This window comes from Papaver somniferum, chromosome 7, assembly GCF_003573695.1.
Source record: "Papaver somniferum cultivar HN1 chromosome 7, ASM357369v1, whole genome shotgun sequence".
NCBI lineage: Eukaryota > Viridiplantae > Streptophyta > Magnoliopsida > Ranunculales > Papaveraceae > Papaver > Papaver somniferum.
In genome coordinates, this window is record NC_039364.1 from 134801704 (window position 1) to 134825219 (window position 23516).

Genomic DNA, 23516 nt, shown 5'->3' on the forward strand with positions numbered 1-23516 from the left:
CTAAGTAACCACAAGCGCTTAGACCAGTTCCTATGGAGTGAACAAACTCCAAGTTTGTTCATTTTGCTCCCACTATGGAATGAACAAACATGAAAAATGGATGTTCAAGTCAACATAATTGTTGATTTGAACATCGAGAAGGAGCACCCAGCGCGCGCCTGTGCTAAAAGAGGGCGGGCTATGAGGCTATCCACAAACGCTGGCATTTGTAACAAAGACGCCAGCATTTGTAACAAATATGCCAGCGTTTGTACCACCAACGCGCGTGGTCGGTTAAAACGCCAGCGCTTGTAGTAAGAGCGCCAACTGCTCTTTCAATCCGACCACCATTTTTCTTTTCCTTTCCCTATAAATTCATTTTGTCTATAAACTTAAACCCACACCATCTTCAACACCAACTCAACATTACACAATTTCCATACCGTCTCTAACTTTTCTTTTTATTTTCAAACAAAACTATCCATATCAATTCAATCTTTCAGAAAAATTCATTTCTAACAAATATGGCATCCTCACAACAACGATCACAATATCGATCACAACAACGATCACAACAACAAACACAACAACAAACACAACAACAATCACAACCAAGGAACACAAGAATTCGTGGTCCCAAGTATACGATGGATGAAGACGAGTCACTTTGCAGAAATTATGTATTTTCTACATTAGATGAAATCAATGGTATTTATCAAGAAAAAAAACTTTTTATGGTAATATTTTAGAAAATTTGGTGAAGAAACCGGTAACGCTAATAGACGTGATTCCGATGGGTTGTGTCATCGTTTTCACACAATTTCAGCATCCGTTATTGAATACGTAGCTTTGATCACTCAAATGTGGAACAACAAAAAAAGTGGTGAAGGAGAACCGGATGTGGAACGAAGATGTCGGGAAGAGTGGCAAAGATCCCACAAAGGTTGTCGCTTCCAACATGAAACTTGTTTCACCATTTTGAGGGTGCTTAACAAGTTTAATCCATACTTGCTGGAAGGTCATCAAGTGCCTACAAGATCACCACATGGTTCGATCTCGAAGGATTTTCAGAATGGAGGGTCTGCTTCCTCACCTGATGGAACTCCAGGTAGTCAGGATCAACACAATAATAATCTAAACATTAACACCAACTTTAAGAGAAGAAGAGGAGGTGGTCAGAAAGCTGCAAAAACAACGAGAGACGCAGCCCAACGAGCAGCTGAAGGAGGTTCAAGCGAGTTCAACTATGCTGATCACAAGGAAATGGAGATGCAGATGGAGTCAGGGACCGTGCCATTGCTTTAAATAATCAACAAAAAAGTCGTCTTTCGTGAGAACAATACTACAGGGATTGTAAGCTAAACAAGTTACTCTCCTTGGACGTTGGAAAAATGAATGAACGACAATATGTTGTATGGACTAAGCAAATGGATGCAGCCGAACAAGTCCCCCTCAACAAACTGGCCAGTATGTGAATGTGGAAGAAGACGAAGATGAAGATTATGCCTCGGAAGAAAACGAAGATGAATTTAGTCTTGCTAACTGATTTTAATACTTGTCTAGTTAAGTTTAATTTAATTCAGTGTAGTCGTTTAATTTAATTCAATGTAGTTTAGTTTAATTGCACTCGTTTATTTAAAATTATTTTTAATATAATTGCTTCAATTTTAACAAACAACTTTAAATTAAAAAACATATTAATTAAAATAAACAAGAACACTAAATTGAAAATTACATCTATATGCCTCTGCCTCTCCCTCTGCCTGACCCCCACGCACCGTCTGTTGCTCATTTTAAAGCCCAAAGATGCTTAGTTAAATATTGTCTTAGTTGTGCATAGATTCCCCGATTGTGGAGTCTGTCAGTGGCAAGTCTATATTCTCTTTTCGGGCGCCCATGCTCTACCACAAGATTCAGCCTCAAATTTTCATCTGGAAAACTAGTCCAGGTTGGGTCACACCTGCTTTCTTCAATGATCATGTTATGCAGAATGACACAAGTCAGCATAATTTTGTTCATTTATTGAATATCAAAAAAGCGTGTCGGCCCAGCTATGATGGAAAACTTCCTTTTCAGTATGCCAAAAGCGCGTTCAACATCCTTTCTGCATTTCATTTGTTGGGTGTTAAAGTACTTCATATCCTTCGAAGACGTCGGACCAAAGCCTACCTGTTTATAAGCTTGAACCATAGTTGACCATTCTGGATAGATTCCGTCTGCTGGATAATAACCCTGAGTCTAGTGATGATCGTTGATGGTGAAATTACAAGGTGACGCGACCCCATTCTTAAGATCTTCAGACAATGATGACTTATATAAAACGTTGAGATCGTTATTTGAACCCGGGAGTCCAAAAAAGGCATGCCAAAACCAACAATCATAAGTAGCTGAAGCTTCCAAAATTACAGTTGGTTTTGGATAATGACCCTTATATTGGCCTGCCCATTCTACCGGACACGCATGCCACGTCCAGTGCATGCAGTCAAGACTACCTAGCATTCCTGAAAAACCCCTCTCGGTGTTTTCTGCAGTTATTCTTTGAACATCTTCCTGAGTGGGCTTTCTTAAAAAGGTTGGACCAAAATGCTCGACTATTGTTTCGCAAAACAATTTGAGATACCTAAAGGTGGTTGTTTTCCCAATACGGATGTAATCGTCCATGGAATCCACTGGTACCCCGTAACAAAGTATACGGAGGGCCGCAGTGACCTTTTGTTCGGGACTAAAGCCTCGTATATGTCGTGCATCATACTGATAATTAAATAAAGGTGGTACCTGAGAAAGCTCAGCAATAATCCTTTGCGTCAAGTTTCGGCCCATGCGGAACCGTTGCTGAAAATCCTCGTCGGAATATACACATTCATGATTAAAATAATCGTGCATCATGTTTTCGTCGTAAAAATGTCGATTCCGCCACGTCCATCTTGTAGTCGAAACTTCATATGACTCTAAAGGCCTTGGTATGATCCGGGATCGTAATTGCAACATAAAATTTCGCCTCATTCTATCTTGATTTGCATCTTCGTCCATTTGACGCAAAAACTCCACACACTTCTTCATTTTCCTCGTACAACGTTTCATCCATATCCCTATCTTCCTCCGAAGAATCAGAATCAGAGTTCATGATTGAAAATTGAAAGTAGATGAAATTAAGAAAAAATTGATCGGATAAAAGATTGTTATGATTTGTGAGATCAAATTCGAGCCGTATTTATGGAGTAGCTAGCCGTTCCGATGACCATTAAAAAGTTGTCGTTGGCGTTTTTGGATCAAACTCTGACATTTTTACTAAAAATGCTGGCGTTTTCATTAAACACGCCAGCGCTGATGATTCGTCCGCCAACATCATCCATTCGTCCGCGCGCCTAACAGTCACTCGCTTACTTATTTTCCATAGTGTAAAATCATATTTGACCATCCACATAGCTCAACAAACATTTACATTTCAACATCGCCACAGGAATTGCCCTCAGATGTACTCCAAATGTACACGTAGAATACGCGCAGACCTCGCTTCCGATATTCCGCTTTTCTGCAACTAAAACAGCTAAAAATTTTCTTTTCTTTCTCTCTTTTCTGTTGCCTACTTTACATCGTTGAAACTCCAACACCAGATCTTAGGCTCCATTTATTCTTCTTTCACTCACAGGATTCTTGATAAAATCTGAGAAATTCTGATCTGACTGATTACTTGCAGACAAATATCAAAATACTAGAACTAGGGTGTTCAGTAATTTAAGGCACCAAATTCTTTAATCTCTACGGTTTCCAGAACAATCTAAGCGATCATCATCGAATAAAGGTAGTTTACCGACATATTTTATAGTTAAAGTATTTTTTATGGCTTTATTAACGTGATTACAATCTTTCGTTATCAGTAATTCATAATTGCGTCACAGAAATTTTATGATAACTTTAATTAAAGTAAAATCAAGGAATCTTTTATGTACTCGTCGATTCCATTTTTTTAATGCTTTCTGCTACTGTTTTGTAGGGAAGGGTTGATATTTGAGAAGGGGCACTGTTGGTGGTGGTATGATTTTGTAAGGGTTTTTATATAAACTGGAGTTTCCGAGATGTTAGTGTTGAAAAGAGACGGTATTTATTTCATTAGCTGCTTCATTCCTCTGGGTGAATGGCATCCCTTGGAATAACGAAAGCTCATTTGGGCTTCATGCCCTAATCTTGCTTTATCAAATCAGGTATGTACTGGTTTTGAGTTTAAGACCTGAAAGAAATTGGTTGCTTATTCTTGTCAGTTACATTTAGTTATTGGTTGCTGACACGGGTACAATTAAAAGTCAAGGGCAACTCCTTTTTGTTGGTTGAGAAAGTCTTAATCCTGTGATTAGGTTTGATTAGGTGCAAGCTGCAAGTTTCAAAATTTGTCTTGAATTAATAAAGTTGCAACCTTTATCCATATGGGAGCATGTAGATATTTCATATGAGTATTGTTTTTGTCTTTTCTAACTGCTAAATTTGTTTTAAACACTTGGAGTAATTAGGTTAGTGATTTGTCGATGCTGTTGTGTTTGTTTTATTCTCCAGGTCCAGGAATTGTTCAGTCTTTTACACTGGAATTATAAATGTTTTTCTGGAGCTGTTGAAGTTTGTTTTTATGCTTTACAAGACTAGTGGCTTCTTGAGGTTGACACAAATGGGATGCTGTAGTTGCTTTGGATTTACAAAGAAACCCAGAAAATTGAAGCCGTCTTCTGTTGCTGCTAGTTTGTGTTCTCAAGAACTTTTGTTGAATGGTAATTTGGAAGACTTGGATACTGATTTGTATAACGGCATACATGGAAGTTATGGTGTATTGCCTAGCACTGCAAAAGCTTCTGAAAATATTCTCTCGCGTAGAGCTCAAAATGGAATGATATGCAGAGGAGTTCCAGTGAAGGAGACTCATCAGCTTATCCGGTCAGAGGTGAGTAGCTTATTTTGCGGTAAAGAACCTTTAATGTTACGATAGGTAATATTGTGTTTGATATCTGCACCTTATTTATATGGGATCAATTTGCTTAGAACTGTAGTTTAAGCTTTGTAGATGTTTCATGTTGAAATTAATCCTCGAATGGAGAAGTCAAAGTCAAACCTTATAACTGGTCATGGCAAGATAGATAGATTTATCACGTACTTCTTCCACCTACTCTTGTTACTCGTTTTGGTTTGGTTACCCTTGACTTGTTATGCGATTGGTGGTTTATTTTTTCTCCCTAACATGGATACATAAAGCATGTCATCTACCTCAAACTTATCAGGCTGTTGGCAAATATACTTTGTCCCTGGTAATGGGTTATCATGTAGGTTCAGTGCATAATGGTCTGAGTATTGTGAGTTGAGGTAACATTATATGTTAATTTTAATGATTCAGGAGAGAGATTCCAACTATGTTATCTTGTTCCTTCTCTATTATGTGCACAACTGCATTCACATGCATGTGAGTTATTAGGGCTTAATTAATCATTTTTGAATGCATGCTCAGGATGAAAACGGGGACAAAATGGTGAATGAGTATGTTCGAGTGTGTAAGATCGGCTCTGGAAGCTACGGAAAAGTGGTAAGGATTGATTGTTAACTGCATTTTCTTTCTTTCCCCTTCTTGGTGGTAGAAGCTATTGGTCTTCCATTTTCCAAATTCTGAAGTTTCAGCTCTCTCCTGTACAACAGGTTCTTTACAGAAGCATTAGGGATGGAAAGCAATATGCAATTAAGGTAACTATCATTCTTGATGTATATGTGCATATACTTTCATATTTTTTTAGAACTTTTATTTTAATGGCTTGAAGTGATTGTTGATTTTACCTCGACCCTCTCAAAAGTAATCTAAACACAAAGCCTAACAGTAGTTTTCATAGCCTTCTTCAGTTTTGTTGGGGGGTTGTGCTTTAGGCAGTAACGCTGAAATGTATTGTTACTTCCTTTTGATTATTGGTTATGTATTACATTTCCATTATGGTCTCATTTCAGGCTTTTCACAAGTCTCATTTGTTAAAGTTGCGAGTAGCACCTTCTGAAACTGCCATGACTGATGTTCTTCGGGAGGTATGTAGTAGTCGCACTCAGTTTTCTTTTTGGGACTCTTTATGCCTAGCTGCAGCTATCTTAATCTCCCTGATGAGATTTGATATTGCGTCTTTTTGAAGTATAACTCATTAAGGGGAACCGAGTAGCATTGTGAGGGAAAATATGGGAGTAGTGATAAGTAGTAAGAAGCTTCCACAAACATATCTTAAATGTGTTTGGGAGTGTAGAAATCTGACTTTACTCTAGTGTGATCAACAGCCAAGAAAACCAAACTCTGGAAAAAAATCTGAATAGTCTCTTTTCAAACGTTTGACACGTGAGTTTTTTTCCGCTAAGTTGGCATTAGAGCATTCACGGGTCTTATTGCCATATAGGGTTTTAGATAGACATTTCTTTCCATATTTCATTTCCAACTGAAGGGTTCTAGACCGTCGGAGTGATGACAAAACAAAAGAAGGTTCAAAAAAAAAAGTTTGAATTAGACTCTTTTAGACCTTAAATATTTTCACACCATGATTTCATTCATTTAAAGGTCCATTTCGATTTTTTTCTGTTAAACCACATGAAAGTTCCAGAAATAAATTTTCAACTGTAGGGTTCTAGACCTTTGGAGTGATGATAAAAGAAGGTCCAAAAAAAAAGTTAGAATTAGACTCTTTTAGATATCTTCTCACACCATGATTTCATTTATTATTTTGTTAAACCACATGAAAGTTCCAGACACAAATTTTTTCTTCTGGAGGCGATTTTTATGTCAAAAGGTCTTATTTACCACATCGCAGATGAAGGTCTAAATACCTCCTCATGGGAATCTTTAGACTCACCATTGGAGATGCTCTTATTAAATATTTTAGTCGCTTAACTTTTATAGACCTGCTTCAAGATCACTTAGTAGGTCTGTATGAGCCCCTGTATTTTATAGTAACTATATGCCCTAGGGATTTCCGATAGCAACTTTATTTTTCTAATGGTTAGATGTTACTTGTGTTATTTAAGTTTTATAGTAACTATATGCCCTAGGGATTTCCGGTAGCAACTTTATTTTTCTAATGGTTAGATGCTTGAAGTTATGCACTTTCCATCGCTTTCAGGTTTCAATCATGAAAATGTTGGAGCATCCAAACATAGTCAATCTTGTTGAGGTGATTGATGACCCTAACATGGACAATTTCTACATGGGTATTTGCTGACACTTAATTCTCATAGTTCTATATTTCTGACTTTAATCGTGATTTACTGTTTGCAATTTTTTCTCATGTCTAATGTATGTCATTATATTACTTTAATAACCTTACTCAATAAATGTCTCTTTCAGTTCTTGAATATGTAGAAAGCAAGTGGGTCTGTCAGGATTCTGATCCACCAAAAGGATTGAATGAAACCACTGCTAGAAGATACCTTAGGGGGATCGTTGCTGGTGTCATGTATCTTCATTCTCATGTATGGTATCTCTTTTTTTATCTAGTATAACTGTATAACACTTTTCGCTTTCCAGTGGGAGTTCGTCTTTGTTGTTGTAACCATTATTTGGTCTCATTTTGTACATTATTTATTTAGATTGATTGAGCGTGTTATTGTTGACTCCTTAATTCTCTTCTCTTTGCGCAGAATGTAATACATGGAGACATTAAACCTGATAACCTTTTGATTACAAGCTCTGGTACAGTAAAGATTGGAGATTTCAGTGTCAGCCAGGTCTTTGAGGTAATGTTTTTGCTCTATAATTACTTCAGTTTGACGTTCACCTTATCTATTATGTCAGTGTCTTATGAGTTGCTAAAAGTCAACAAGCCATGAGTAGAATGTTTAGAAGTGACAAATTAGAGGAATTTTGTAGCGAGAAGTTGACACTACAATTGGCGTCTATTCCTGTACTAGAATTTTAGCTTTCATCTATGTGTAGGAACCCAATTGTTATTGTTATCATTGCTTATCTGTAAGAATGGCTTGTGTAGGGTAGGTGATCTGAAGTGACTCTTTTTGTTTCATCATCTGATACTCACAAATGCTAGGGAGTTTCTGTATGGTCTAAAGTAATTAATATAGCAGTGTGTTGTTAACTATTTATTATTGCATCCAACTATTTGTGAAGGTTTGGAGTCGAGTCTTCACTGTGGTTCTTAATGATATATCAACTAATTGTAGGATGGTAAAGATGAGCTCCGACGGTCTCCTGGAACACCCGTTTTTACTGCCCCCGAGTGTTGTTCAGGTAATGGTCTATTTTTTCAAAATAAGCCGGCTGAAATTTGTGTTAGACTTGCAAGAAATGTAATGCATTGACATTCTAAGAAAAGTATGGACTTCCCCTTGTAATATATGATTAGGTGTAAGCTACCATGGTAAGGCCTCAGATACATGGGCTGTGGGTGTCACTCTATACTGTATGATCCTGGGACGATACCCTTTTCTTGGAGACACTTTACAGGATACATATGACAAGGTAATCTAGTTACTAGTATATAACATGCACTGGATATTTTACATTCTTATTAGAATTTGAGTATTGCTTGATTCTGTTTCTTATGTAGCTTGGTTAGATAATTTAATAAACCTTTATAATTTTCCAGATCGTTAATAACCCAATAAATATACCCGAGTCCATCGATTTGCAGCTGAAAAACTTACTAGAACGACTTTTCTGCAAAGGTCAGTGATTTCTTTTACGACATTCCTGACTTCTCGTTCTGTAGTTCTTTTTCCAGTCATTCGCTTTCTACTTATTAACAGCATCCTCAAATGATGTTGATTCATTTCTGTATTGCAGATCCAGACGAGCGGATCACTTTGGAGGCCGTGGCTCGTCATCCTTGGGTTATTCAAGAAGAAGGTTTAATCCCCGAGTATGTGTGTCTCTGCAAGCGTAGAAAATTCTCAAAAGGTTCTAATGGGTTTTAGAAAATTAAGATTCGTCGCCGGTAAAGGAAACTTAAGCATAGTACTAGGATGGAAATGTTTTTTGATTATTAACTATTAATACTTGTGCTGTGTTCTAGTCGTCTGATCTATGCGGACAACTTCTCTAACTATCCTGTTAAAATAGAAACTAAACTATCCATATTTTCCGCCAATGAGAATGTGGCTGGGTTGATTAAAGATTGAGGGCTTTTCATGTAAATCATCTTTTAGTAATCTGGGTTTATTGGTGATGAATTAATGATGCTTTAGTGGTGGTTTAGCCTTCGACGATACTTCTTTTGAGCACTACTTAGATGCATGGCCAATTGTAGATGCTTTTCATTCTAATTCTACGTTTTCACGTTTTTTTTTGTTGCTCATGTTTCTAATTCTGGAGAAGACGTGTGGGCATCTGATTTACCGAGGGAATTTGGAAGCCAGTCCAACAACCTAACAAGCATACCGACCCCTCCACCTTAACACCCCAGATTTCGCTGCCCCACCAACACGGCAACACCATCCAAAGCCCCAAAATACAACAAATCACTCTCCTCCATCCATGCACACCAACCACAATCAAACCAACCTAGCGAAGTCCCTACTGCTCGTGTTAGGAAAGTTTCTTCTGCTCGGGAAGAGCTGAAGGCTAAATGGCTACAGGTTCCACCTCAATTGCGAAAGCTTCAACTCTCCAGCATCCACCTACTAATTACTCACGTTGGTTCTGATCAAAACAAAACAAAAAAATTACTCACGTTGGAGAATTGCAGTCCCAACTCATCCGGACTCTTCAGGAGAGGATTCTCCACCTTCAGTTATGCGAGTTGTTGGCAAGGACCAACACTTGCGAGCACAATGAATCTGCTTGCTTGGAACTGTCAGGGGGCTCACTCTTTACTCAAACTTTTCAACCTTCAATCATCTTTCTTTCATATACTTTAGCTGATAGTTCTTATATGTCGTCTTTACAACTTTCTCTAGGTTTTAATCAGTGTATTTTTGTTCCTTGTAATTAGGGGTGCCAACGGGTCTCATCGGGTCCGGGTAGCATTTTAATCGGTTCCGGGTCCTAAATTAATGAATTCGGAACCGGATCCCATAAAAACACTAATTACCGTCAGGATCCGGGTATTTATCGGGTCCTTAAAAATCAACTAAACTTTTTAATAATTTAATTTTATATTTGCTATATTTGCTTGAATCGAATAAGTTTTCATATAAAATTATTATTATGTCTATGTAAATGTTCTAATTAGGATTAAACATAAGAATATGAATGATAAATGAAAAAAATTTGAACGAAATTATACGAAATCTTTCTATTTTATGTAAAATTAACAAGTAAAACATAAATATTCAGGTACCTGTCGGGGTAAGACCCGTTAGGACCCGAAACTTATCGGTTCCTAACGGATCTTACCCGCCAGGTAGTGATTTTGCTAAGGATTCCAATTTTGGGACCCGGAACCGGACCCGACGCACCCGGATCCGGTTCGGTTCCGGGTAATCAGGTACCCGTTGGCAGCCCTACTTGTAATGGACATAAGGGTGGCCTCTGCTTGATGTGGACCTACCACCTAAATGTCCAATTGCTAGTAGCTAATCAAAGTATGATCCATGTTTTAGTCACGTCGAATGCTTCTCAACAACAATGGTTTTTCACTGGAGTGTATGCACCACCACACCAAATGGCTAGATGGGACCTCTGGCAAAAATTTGATTCTCTCATCCATGAACCTGACATACCTTGGCTGCTGATGGGTGACTTTAATGAAGTCACCAGTCAGGCGGAAAAAAAAAGAGGAAGGCCGTTTTTCCAGTCTCAGGTTCGACATTTCAATAACTTTGTAAATTTGTTCGGCCTTATTGACCTTGGCTTCCATGGGGACCCGTTCACTTGGACAAATAAACAAACTACAAGCAACTGCATTATGGAGAGACTCGACCGTGGAATGGCAAATCACTTTTGGCTGGCTCAACACCCTCTTACAACCATCAAACACCTACCTCGAATAGGCTCAGACCATGCACTCATACTCCTACAACAATCAACAATCCTCCAAATAAGAGATAGAACATTCAAGATAGAGCATCTATGGTTCACTCACCCTCATATGAGCGCTGTGGTGAAACAAGCGTGGAGCCAATCTCAAATTCCAGACCCGGGCATCAGATTGCGAATAAAACAGAATGACATTGCAAGTGCACTTACAGCTTGGCACAAAAACACTTTCGGACACCTGCCATCACTCATTAAAGAAGCTGAAAATCAAATTTAGATTACACAACACCAGTGTGCAATTGCCTCCCAACAACGATTGCAATTATGGTTACAAAAGGAACAAGATTGCAGGAATTCACATGCAACCCTGTCATCCTGTCAAAGCATTTACTGGAAACAGAGATCACGAATCCAATGGCTTAGAGAAGGAGACCTCAACACCACATTCTTTCATACCACAACCACCATCCACTGCTGTTTCAACTTCATTCACCAACTACAAGATGATGCTGACATTTGGTCCACAAACCAAACTAGAATCTCCCAGATCATTGTGCAACACTTTGAAAAGCAGTATATTACAGCTCCAGCGTCGATTGATATGAAACTATTTGCAAACATCAATATGAGGGTTTCCCAACAACAATCTAGACATCTTTTGGAACCGGTAACACTGGTGGAAACTAAAGCTGCACTATTCTCTATTGGAGCGGAAAAATCCCCTGGACCGGACGGTTTCACGAGTAAGTTCTTTCAAACTTTCTGGGATACTGCAGGTAATGAAAATTTTGATATGGTTCAACAGTTTTTCACCCACCTAAAATTCCACCCAACTTTCAATCATACCCTCATCACCCTCATCCCTAAAACTGAGATCCCATCCAATGCTAACCAATTCAGACCAATTGGTTTGTGCAATGTTACCTATAAAGTTATTGCAAAAATCATTGTAGCTAGGTTGAGACCTTTGTTGCAGCATATAGTCAGTCCCTTCCAAAGTGCGTTCATCCCGAACCGTGAAATTCATGACAACATTGTTGTAGCCAATGAACTCTTTCACCACATTCGAACTTCTAGCCCAACCGATGAACCAAAAATTGCCATTAAATTAGACATCCAAAAAGCTTATGACAGTTTGGAATGGAATTTTATCAAGTTGACTCTGCAATACCTAGGTCTACCATCCAAATTCATTGAATACATTATGATCAGCATCTCCTCGGTCAAATACTCCATCAACATTAATGGTTGCCAGCATGGAAACATTACTCCAACCAGGGGGCTCCGACAGGGAGACCCTCTATCCCCATATATCTTCATTCTGTGTGCGGAAATCCTCTCCTCAAATCTAGCACAGCTGGAATCTCTAAAGCTTGTCCAAGGTCTGAAAGTAGCCAAAAATGCACCGTCAATCCTTCATCTGATGTACGCATATGATCTTCTCATCACCTGCCAAGCCTCTCAACAAAGTTATCACCACCTCAAACCCACCCTTCTAGCCTAAGCTCACTCGGCTGGTCAACATGTCAACCTTTCCAAATCAATCATCATTCACCACCCTAGGCTCAACCCAACAACCACTGACTGGCTCTCTCAACTATTCTCGATACCCACCAGAAAAACACCACCAAAATACCTTGGCATACAATTCAAAAATGGAAGGAACTCGTCTCATATGTTTGTTGAGCTAATGAAAAGGTTGAATAGGAAAGCGGCAGGCTGGATAACCAAATGTGTGAATCAAGCCGGCAGATTCGTCTTGATCACCACAGAGCTCACTCCAACAACAAATCACATCATGCAGACACAACTGATACCAACTCACATTCATCAACAGATGGACCAAATTACCAGAAACTTTTTCTGGGGTCACGATAAGCAGACCAGGAAATCTCATCCAATTGGCTGGCCTAAAATCACCAAAACAAAAAGAGAATGAGGATTTGGATACGGGATAGTGCAGAACATAATAAGGCACTCCTTCTTAAAAGACTCTGGCATCTACATGAATCGTCGAACTCGCTTTGCTCGTCCGTCCTCAATAAAAAATATGTCAGGCATCAAGACATCTTGACTCCCAGATATCTGCTCCAAACACAGCTAGCAACATGTGGAAAAACATGTGTAAGTTATCTCCAATTCTGCAATCACACATTTTTCATCAAATAGGTAATGGTAGAGATACTCCCATAACTGCAAACTGGATTCAACAAAAAAACCCACCAGAACCTTGCCCTGACCTGTCAATCCACTTCGTCTCGAACATCATCGACCCTCAGTCCAACACCTGGTTACATGGTAAAATCAACACCAACTTCCCAACAACCACGACACACCAAATCCTTAGTACATACCTTCCACCAACACCTGCACCGGACAAGTTGATTTGGCCATACTCAAAAACATGAAACTACACCACAAAAGCAGGGTACAAGGTAATCACCAACCAATCCATCAACACCCACCAACAAACCCAACAACCACCATCATCCAACTTCAAATCCATCTGGCAGGCGGAATGCCCCCCCAAAATTAGGCTTTTCTTGTGGAAAGCTACTCTAGAAGGATTACACACCTTCGCAACCCTCCACCGAATGCATTTGACTACCACCAATCAATGCCCAGTTTGCAAGAATGCACCTGAAACCGCTACACATATGCTATTTCAATGTCGTGTGGCTGAAGATGTTTGGAATCTCATTTTTGGATACCTACCAAGAAGCCCTAATAACCAAAATCCAATTCCCCCAGTCCATAACCTTCACCAACTTCTCCACCTCCCACTTCCTAAAGCTCAAAAAACACTCCTATATTTCACTACATGGCAGTTATGGCTGGCCAGAAATCCAGTTTCCTAAAAAAACACAACCCAAACGCCAAGACAAATTTTCCAGATCATCCTCCTTTTACACTCGGAACATGTCTGGGCAAGAAATCATCTACCACCACCGACACCATTCACACCACCATCAACCATCAACAGTAATAACCGACAATCTTGCACTATCTCAACTGGATGGATACCACCCGTAGAAAACTGGATTACAATGAATATAGATGGTGTAACAAAAGGAGCACCAAGCATGGCAGGCGCAGGGGTCCTATGCAGGAACCATCTTGGTAAACCTCTCAAAACCATCTCCGCACCGCTGGGCATCACTTCAGCACTAATGGCGGAAACTTGGGTTTTCATTATCGCAGCTAGAACAATAACTCAACATAACTGAAACAGAATAGTTTTTGAGGCAGATTCATTATCACTAGTACAATTCATCAAGAAACAAGCTTCTCCACCTTGGTACATCAAACCAATGATTCAGGAGGTGACTGAACTACTACAACGGATATCATAACATACAGTTCAACATGCATACATAGAAGCCAATCAAGGAGCGGACGCTTTGGAAAATCATGCAGTGTGGACTCACAACAACAGCAACCAAACAACCATGCTACGCTTATTTTGAAATTCCACTGCCTCTTGTATCCAAAGAATAGTTAGTAATGATATGAATGTTGTAACCTACCCTAGAAACATCAGGGTTTATTTCCAGTGAATGAATAAAATTGCTAGTTCTCCTAAAAAAAAAAGATTTACCGAGAGACTACCACCAGAATTTAGTTGGTTAATTTTATCTTTGTAGTGATTCCTGTTGTTGTGGATGTTTATGTTGGTTGAGTTTTTACACCACAGAGACACCTGCTTCCTTTTTTTAGCTGGTTGGATTGACTGAGGCTGGGTTTGGTAATGCTTTTATTTTTCCAAAAGCACTTTCAAAACCTATATATGTCAATAATTTTTGAAATTGGTGTTTGGCAAAAAAAAAAATCAAAGTGCTTTTTACCCAAAACACTTCCCAAATTCCTCAATTTTGGAAAGCTGGGGAGGAGGAGCTTTTAAAAGCTACAAAAGCATAAGCTTTGGTCCTACCAAAATATTTAATGCTTGATTTATCCTTTTTGTTGCTATTTTATTTCGTAAATGACAAAATTACCCTTAAATATATGTACAATCAATTGTTTATTTCTTATATTTTATTCTTTAAATATTACTGTATTTTATTTTCAAACTATTTTATCCTGGCATTTTTAGGGGCGACCCCAAAAGAATTAGGGGTGACTTTTTTTATTCCCAACCCATATACAACGTTAAGGGATGTCCAAAAATGCGGAGAATACGTTGATGCCCTTACATAATCGGAAGCTACTTTGTGTCCGATTAATATAACGAAATCGGAAGCTTAGTAACGCAAAGATACTACCGATTAATATCGATTTTGTTCTTAACACGTATCTGGCTTCTATAACAATCGGTAGGAACAAGAACCTCACGAGACTACCGATTGTTAAAGTATAGAAATAAGAAATCTTTAGAATTTTGCAATGTTGAAATTTGGGGCTCCTATATAATCGGACGAATGAAAAACTGTCTAAGCTAAAGATTTAGGATTCCCATATTCGGAATGGTACAAGTAACAAATACTACCGATTATGGTAGATTTCAAATTTCCTTACATGAAGAATTATAGAAAAAACTAATTTTGGGGAAACCTATAATCGGAAGTTATTGTAACCTGTTTGATTTTCGATTATGGCTACATCCACAACACAAACCAAATGGTTATGGTCGGCTCCGTACCCACAAAACCTATGGAATTTGGCAAAGGTTCGATTTGGGGCTTCCTATAATCGGTAGGTTATAAGTAACAATCTCTACCGATTTGGGGGTACTTAACAATCGGTAGCTAATGAGATGATATTAGCTACCGATTTTTAACCGTTTGACCGATAAAACCAACGTCAACCTAAATTCATTTCTTTTCAACTTCAAATCCTCTTCTCCTATTCCCTTCCGGCTACAGAGAGAAAGTTTTCCCCCTCGTTGAACTACACCGCTATACATCGTTATCGTTAATCGTCGAATCGAATCATTGTCGATTTTTCTCTATAAAGATGAAAGAAAAGGAACGTAAGAAAGCTAAAACCAAGAACGTTTGTCGTGGTGAGGATCCAAACGTTGGATTGCATGCCCGTAATAAAGAGGTTTTAACTCACGAACCCGAAGAACCCGAAGAAGATGAAGTCCCCGAAGTAGGTGATTTTGATAGCCAAACTCTCGGGAAACTTCAAATGGCCCCGATTAGGTAAGATTCTACCAATAATTTGGTTTCTACTGCTTCAATTCGATGATTCCATGTTTTTTTTAGGGTTTTCGGTTATTACCCAGATTCGATAGTTTAGTTATTGTTTTAAACTTCCGATTGTGGTCGAATTCTTCATTTCACAAGAACATTTGTCATATTCGGGTGGAAAATATTTAGGTTTCCTACCGATTGTAGAACGTTTTTCATTATTGAGACCTAAATCGACCATAATCGGAAGTTAAATGTGTTTTTGCCTTCCGAATATACTATGGAAGAACAAGTATTAGAGACGCAGTAATCGGGTGATATGTTTTGTAATTTGCTTCCGATTATTTAGGCTCAACCACTTTAGTAATTTCTGGACACAAAGTGATGCATATTCGGTAGAAGTTAGTTTTGTAAGGCTTCCGATTGTGATGTATTCGGTAGGGTAGACTGTTTCTGACTTCCGATTGTGATGTATTTGGTAGGGTAGACTGTTTCTGACTTTCGATTATGCCGTATTCGGAAGATTATGTTGAAATGTAGCGTCCGATTATAATGTATAGGATAATTATATTCGAACACCAAAAATTTTCTTTTGTTTCCGATCATCCGTATTCGGCAGCTTATGGTTAGCTTAAATATCCGATTATATACAATCGGAGGCTAATGGTTAATTCAACCAACCGAATATTTATATTCGACACTTTGGATTTATATTAACTTCCGATTATATAGTTTGATAACATATGTTCACTAACCTGTTGTACTTTCTTTTGTTGTTTAGGGATAGGCGAGGTAAAAAAGCCGAAGATGCAATTCTATCAGATAGTGCAAGGAAGGAAAGGCGTAGGAACTTGACAGCTAGTGCAAGGAGAGCTAGGACTGCACAAGCCATTTCAAGTACTCAAGATGGAACTCAAAAAGCAAGTCAAAAAGGTGTTCAACCATCTTCCCCCAATCAGAACCAGTTCAACAAGGTGTTCAACCAACTGCCCCTCAATCAGAACCAGTTCAAGAAGGTGTTCAACCAAGTGCTCCATAATTAGAAACTGAAATTCAGCTAGAAGCACCGGAAGATAGAGTACCAGAAGTAGGACAACCTAGACGTGCGCAAGAAGAAGGAGAAGCCGAAAAGAAAAATCTTTCTTGAAAGAAAGCGAAACACCTTGTCCCACAAGAACTGAAGGTGAGGGATATTCCAGAAGGCGTAATCCTTGGGCTTCCGGAGGATGGAGGACAATTGTTATTTGGATACAAAGACTCCTTGGCCAAAGAAATATATGAAACCGAGGTAATAATCGTATCCATTTTATTTACGTATTATCTTTTTCTTCGTAATAGTTTTAAGGGTTATAGTTTTAGGTTATTCTAAATTTTTTTTTAACTTGTCCTGTGTTTAATAGTATCATTCTGATGCGGTTCGTATACTCAAACCCACCGCCGCACCAACTAAAATGCTGGATTGGCCTTTGAAGGATGAATGTGAAAGGTTCAAGACAATTATTGCAAATTCGGGGTTGGTTGATGCTGCCGAGAACTCTATGTTGGAACATGACCGGGAGGCTATATCGGCGTTTGTGGAGAGACTTTATTCTGAGACCGACCCCTTCCATATGCCGTTTGGGGAGATGACGATTACCCCAGATGATGTAGCGGAGATTCTTAGGCTCCCTGTTCATGGCAAAGGTGTCAGGGATGAGTACACAAAGCAGTTGGAATGAGATAAACTTTATTCTCTAACTAAGGACTGTTGTGGTTGGGATGAAGAAACATCAAAAACTGAGTTCAATAAATGCATGAAGAATAGAACTAGACAGCTCAACATTGGTATTCTGATGGATATGTTCAAGGGAACCAAGGAGAAAGAAGAGAAAGGAACTTTAACTGATGAGCAAGTGAACCACGCGGCCACCGCATATCTCCTATGTGTATTGGGATGTGTCATTTTCCCCAATACCAGTGGCAATCAGGTCGACACCAACCTTTTACAACTTCTGCATCCTCTCGATAAAGTGCATTAGTACTCTTGGGGCACGGCATGCCATGTGTGGTTGATGGAAGAGTTGAGAAAGGCGTCGAGGCTTGGAATTAGCCAAGTGGCCGGGAACGTGAGTCTACTACAGGTATTTTTATTAACTCTACATACTTGGTTATTTTTTTATTTTTCTACCATTGAAGAATCAATTTCCTAATACTTGCAAGAATGACAATATAGACATGGATCTACGACCACTTCCCTATCTTGGAATTGGCCATTGAAAACTCGTCGTGAGAGAAAGGTGACCCTAGAGGAAAAAAGTACGTCTTTGATGACAACCATTCTAGGACAAAGAAGCAGCAACTGATTCGTTTGAGGGAGATTTTGGACTCACCGAAAGCCAAGACGTATTCTTTGATCCATACATGGAAGACTGAGCTAAAGGACATATAGCGCTTCGTTCCGATTTGGCCCTTTATTTTGGACCATTGTGGCACCCCACAGGATATGTGATGTACAATGCCTCAAGGGTGATGCGACAACACGGTTATGTACAAGGCATACCAAAGGAGGAAATCCATGGAAACTTATCTTTGGATTTGGAACATTGCAAGTCCGATAAAGATTCTATCACGGTGTTTTACAACGGTAAACCATCCTGTAGGTTCTATTGGGATAGAAGGACGCATTACTTGATCAACCAAGGAAGGCCAGCCAACCAAGGTTTTGAAAATGCTCCCAACTATATGGATTGGTACCGAAATGTTTCTCATATTCGTGTAATCCGTGATCTTTCAAAGCCCACAGCTCCGTACAAGAGTATACTCAAAGAGAAACCTCCGGGTTTTGATAGATTGTTACGTATTTGTTTCTTAATTTAGTTTAATATTATGGGTCAAAATAGAGTAATAACCGTTTGATGGTATGCTATGTTTTAAAACAGATGAGAAGGTTCAAGAGTTTTTCCAAATGGTGCACTAATTGCATAAAGTCTGGAGAGCATGTGTCAATTGAGAAGATAAGAAAGCACCAAGAGTTAATTGATAAGGTTGACAATGAAGCGTATGCATCTCAGTTCGGGGAAAAATTGTAAAAGAAACCTGCAAAGAAGGTGAACAAAAGAACGCGGGGGTCATCGAGCACTCAAGTTGATGAAACCAATGATGATGTTGGTCGCAAAGTCAAAGGAAAGAAGAACTAGTAAACTCTCGATGTTGTAAACTCTCTATGTTTTTTGTTAACTTTATGGATAACTTTGTTTATGTCGGATTATGTCGTTTTCAAAGTTTGTGTCGGATTATTAGTTTGGTACATTATGTTTATGGTTTGTGAATGGTTCCTTTTATGGATTATGAATGGTTTTATTGCTATGTTTATGCATTTAACGATGACTCGCAAGCGAATCACATGAAGAGATATGAAACTGTTGAATTTTGTAGCACAATCGGAAGCTAAGTTGGCTGTGTACCCTCAAAACCTATGGAATTTGGCCAAGGTTGAATCTGGAGTTACTTATAATCGGTAAGTTTATAAGTTAAATTATCTACCGATTATAAAAGGGCATATTAGCCGAAATATCCACATATTAATCGGGAACAACTTAGCACATATCTACCTACCGATTATTGTGTAACTACCGATTTTTGTGTTTGCTACCAATTGTATAAGGGCATATTGGTCATTTCGAAAAATCGAAGATAAAGGGTAGCTTAGATTTACGCTTGGGTGATCTTTTTTGTCTTTTTGTGTCGCCCCTAATTCTTTTGGGGTCGCCCCTAAAAATGCCAGGTATTTTATGATACCATTTCATTTAATTTGTCAAAAATAAAAATAAAAATTAGTTAATTTTAGTTTAATTTTTTGTTTGAAAATTATATATATATATTAAAAAGTGGTTATCTAAAATATTTTTTTTTAACAATAATAATAATAATAGTATAATTAGTAAATTTAATATTTTTTACATTTATATTTAATAGTAAAAAAATTAATTATTTTTAAACCTAATAAAATTGAATAAAACTATTTTCAGACATGTATATGTTTTTATCATATTTTACCAAATATATTTTGATTATTTTTTTAATCAGCTTTAATTTTAATTAATATTTTATCAAAACGTTTAACTGTTTCTTTCTCACGGCACAACAACCCATGGTAGAGAAGTGCTTTTATAAAACCGCATCAATACCAAAGTAAGCATGAGTTGTTTACCGGAAAAGAGAAATAGATTGAACGTAACGGGGCAATGGGAATTATTTAAACCTACGACGTGGTCAAAGGTGACCGTCAATCGTGATTATTGAAAAACTAAACCTGACTCTCTACACATAGATTCTCTTCTCTTTTGTACGTTTGTTTGTTTCCTTTTTCTTTTCATTTTATTTTGTTGTTAAAGGTGTTTTACCCTGTTCGGCACACCCTTTGAGGCATCACACTCCAGGCAGCAACATTTCTTCTTCGAAGTTTGAACAACAAAACCAGAAAACACTTAATTTCGAGTCCTATTGGAGAGGAAACGGTCTCATCAAACACTTTTTCAAACACTCCATTTATCCCAAGTATGTATGTATAGATAGATAAATGTATAATGCCTCTTCCCTATGTCTAACGGTTTGTTTGTTTACATAATTCTTGATTATTTGGATGTCTTTTCAAAGAATCATCTAGCCACGTGAATGGTGTTAAGAGTTAGTCTTATGCATCTCTAATTTGACATTTCTCTTCCATATGGACCATATAGTATATATTTTCTAAAGAGTGAGTAGTGGTAGTACAGACAGACTATAAAGCAGAGAGAAAGAAGAATATGAACTGACTCACATTCATCCAAACACCAAGCCTTGTGCTGCTGCTGGTTATATTATCTCTTTCTATATCTCTGATTTCATATCATCATCTGAGATATAGAGTCTGACACATGGAGATTCCCGCACCACATATGTTCTTTTCCAACTGTATACACGTTAAAATTTACGAGTAAAATACCAAGACTCACCATTTTAAATCTCCCTTTTCTATTACCATTCGCAAGGAGAGTAGAAGACCGTTTTCTTCTCCGCTCAAGAATTGTTGGGGATCGACATCCCCAAGCCCCATCACTGTTCTTGTATACATCAACCCCAGCTAGGTACATTCTCTCAATACAAAAAACCATATATTATATGAAACCAATTACGCAGAGCTAGCGACTATACTTCCGTTCTCTCTGATCACAAGATGCACAGTTTGTCTGAAGTGTAGAGTCATCGCTATTCACTACTGTACGCAAATTTGTAATATTACTATACGATTCAATAAAATGTCTTGAAAAAAATATTGATCCTGACATACTCTGTATAATATTGTGTGGACTAGTGATCAAATACGTCCCCCACATGATGGTGTTCTGCCGACCTGTGGTGCATCTCTTCTCTCGTTCTTTTCCACCCATGACATCAGATCAGATATCCTTACCGTTCCATTTCTATTGAGGAAAAAAAAAAGCATACTTCCTCCACTGAACACAACAGAAAACATAAATTTAATTCTTTGCTACTAGGAGTAGTTCTTTTAACTACATTTTGTTCAAAGAAAATGGAGTGGTTTTTCTAAAGTGGCTTTTCTTTTTAGTAGATAAAAATATATGTTTTGCCTTAATTATGAATGAATAGTTCAAAAGAAGACATCATATAATGGAGTAGTCAAACTCAAATACGGAGAGAGAAATAAACTAGGAGGAGGAGAAGAGAGAGTAATGGGGAAGAAAGCACCTCCTAGCTAACTAGAAAAGAAATACAAACATAAACAAAATTCAACAAAATAGGTACAAACTTGAATAGGCAAAAAGTGCAGCATATACTACTATTAAATTATGAAGCATGATCACTTTGAGATCAGAGACCCACTGTGTTGAAGAATGGTCAAGTACTTTAGTAACTACGATTATGTAACAATTCTATCCTTTTTCAGTTCTTAATACAAAAAAATACTCCAAGTATATAAAGAGAGAAGGAGATGAGGAATCTAAAATCCTTCCAAACACTTGCAGACAAATTGGTTTCAGAAGTAAGAAAAGTAATACTGCTTTATCACATTATAGAAAAGCAAAAAAAAAAAGCTATAGACAATTTCAAATAAAATGAAATCTTAAGCTGCTTCAAGAAATTGCTTGGCAAGTAACCATCTCTTTCTCCCACTCTCTCCCTTTTTCTATCTTTATATATTCAATGGTGTTGTGTTGTAGCTATATGTTGATGGTGGTGGTGATGGGGGGTACAATTTCACTAACCCCACACAAAAGAAAGAAAAAAACCTGCATCTTTTTGGGTTTTCTATTTCTCATACCTCTCTATGTATCAATCAATATTTTAAAAAAAAACCCACAAAATGGTGCGTTGATTAGCGAAGGTTTCCCCACCAAAAGTAGAAAGAGTGCGTAGCTGTTGAAGGTCGTGATTAGAACTAATGTGAAATCCCATTATTGTGTTCTTTGCATCATCATTATCAGCTGTATATATCTTACTTTGTGTCTTCTTATATTATGTTTTACTCCACCGCTGAAGCCGGTCTGTTCCCTTTAGTGAATGGCTGTGGGCCGAGATCTACCTAGAGTGTGTGTGTGTGAGAGAGAGATCTATCTATATATATATATATAGATGTGGTATGAAAAAACATACACTTTCATTCTTTTCTCTTCTTCACTAGCTATATATATTACATTTCAGGGTTCAAACTAGTTGGTTTTTTCATCGTTTAGTATAAAAACACAGACATCTTACATTCTACGTTTTCTGCTGAGTAATGATGAAGATCTAGAGATTGAAGATATGGTTCATACAAGGTGCATGCATGTATAGATATATGCCTGGCTCCCTGTATGCCATTTGCAGAGTCCATCCAAAAAAGTGTTTAATTGATGGTCTTCGTGTATGGCGTGCGAGGAGCCAAGCATATGATGATAAAATTTCATCATAATATCCTATCTTCATCAAAGATACATATACATACAACCCTCGTAACTGATCCAACTCTGCAGCTCATGTCTGATCTTTGTGTTGGCTTGTCTTGGAAATTGAGGGTATATATGTGTTCCGGTTATTTGGAGAAATGCAGGTATGCACAGTCCCATGTTCGCTGATTTTCAGGTAAATAATGAAATGGTGTATTATATTCTCTGTTAAAGTTCTGTTAATTCTAGCTATAGCTAGGTCGGTAGAGTTGGTTCTTTGGGACTTGCAATTAAGGTTCTGCTTTTCCATTCATTTCTTTCTTTAGAGAACTTGTTTTAGATGATCCAAGCTGTCCCTTTTCAAACAATATGCAACTGTTTTAAACTTCTGTTTTAGTTCTTAATTGGATCATGGACTTGTTAGCTCTCTCTGTAGTGATCAATTCGATTAGACTTGATATATATATATATATATATATATACACACGATTGTCACCTGATAATCTGGTGGGTCAAACTAAAGTCACCTGATTTTATCTGATCAGATCAGATGGTCATACATTCAAACTAACT

General features: G+C 38.0%; 1 protein-coding gene across 1 annotated transcript; it reads left to right on the forward strand.

Annotated features, from left to right (window-relative positions):
• The first annotated feature begins 3460 nt into the window (after nt 1–3460).
• LOC113298495 (serine/threonine-protein kinase GRIK2-like) lies at nt 3461–9197 on the forward strand. Its single transcript, XM_026547260.1, has 13 exons — nt 3461–3781; nt 3974–4181; nt 4528–4906; nt 5465–5539; nt 5650–5694; nt 5950–6024; nt 7098–7185; nt 7322–7446; nt 7615–7710; nt 8152–8218; nt 8334–8449; nt 8577–8655; nt 8774–9197. Exons 3-13 carry the CDS (start codon nt 4598–4600, stop codon nt 8902–8904), a joined length of 1206 nt encoding a protein of 401 aa, XP_026403045.1. The 5' UTR covers nt 3461–3781; nt 3974–4181; nt 4528–4597; the 3' UTR covers nt 8905–9197.
• The last annotated feature ends 14319 nt before the right edge of the window (nt 9198–23516 follow it).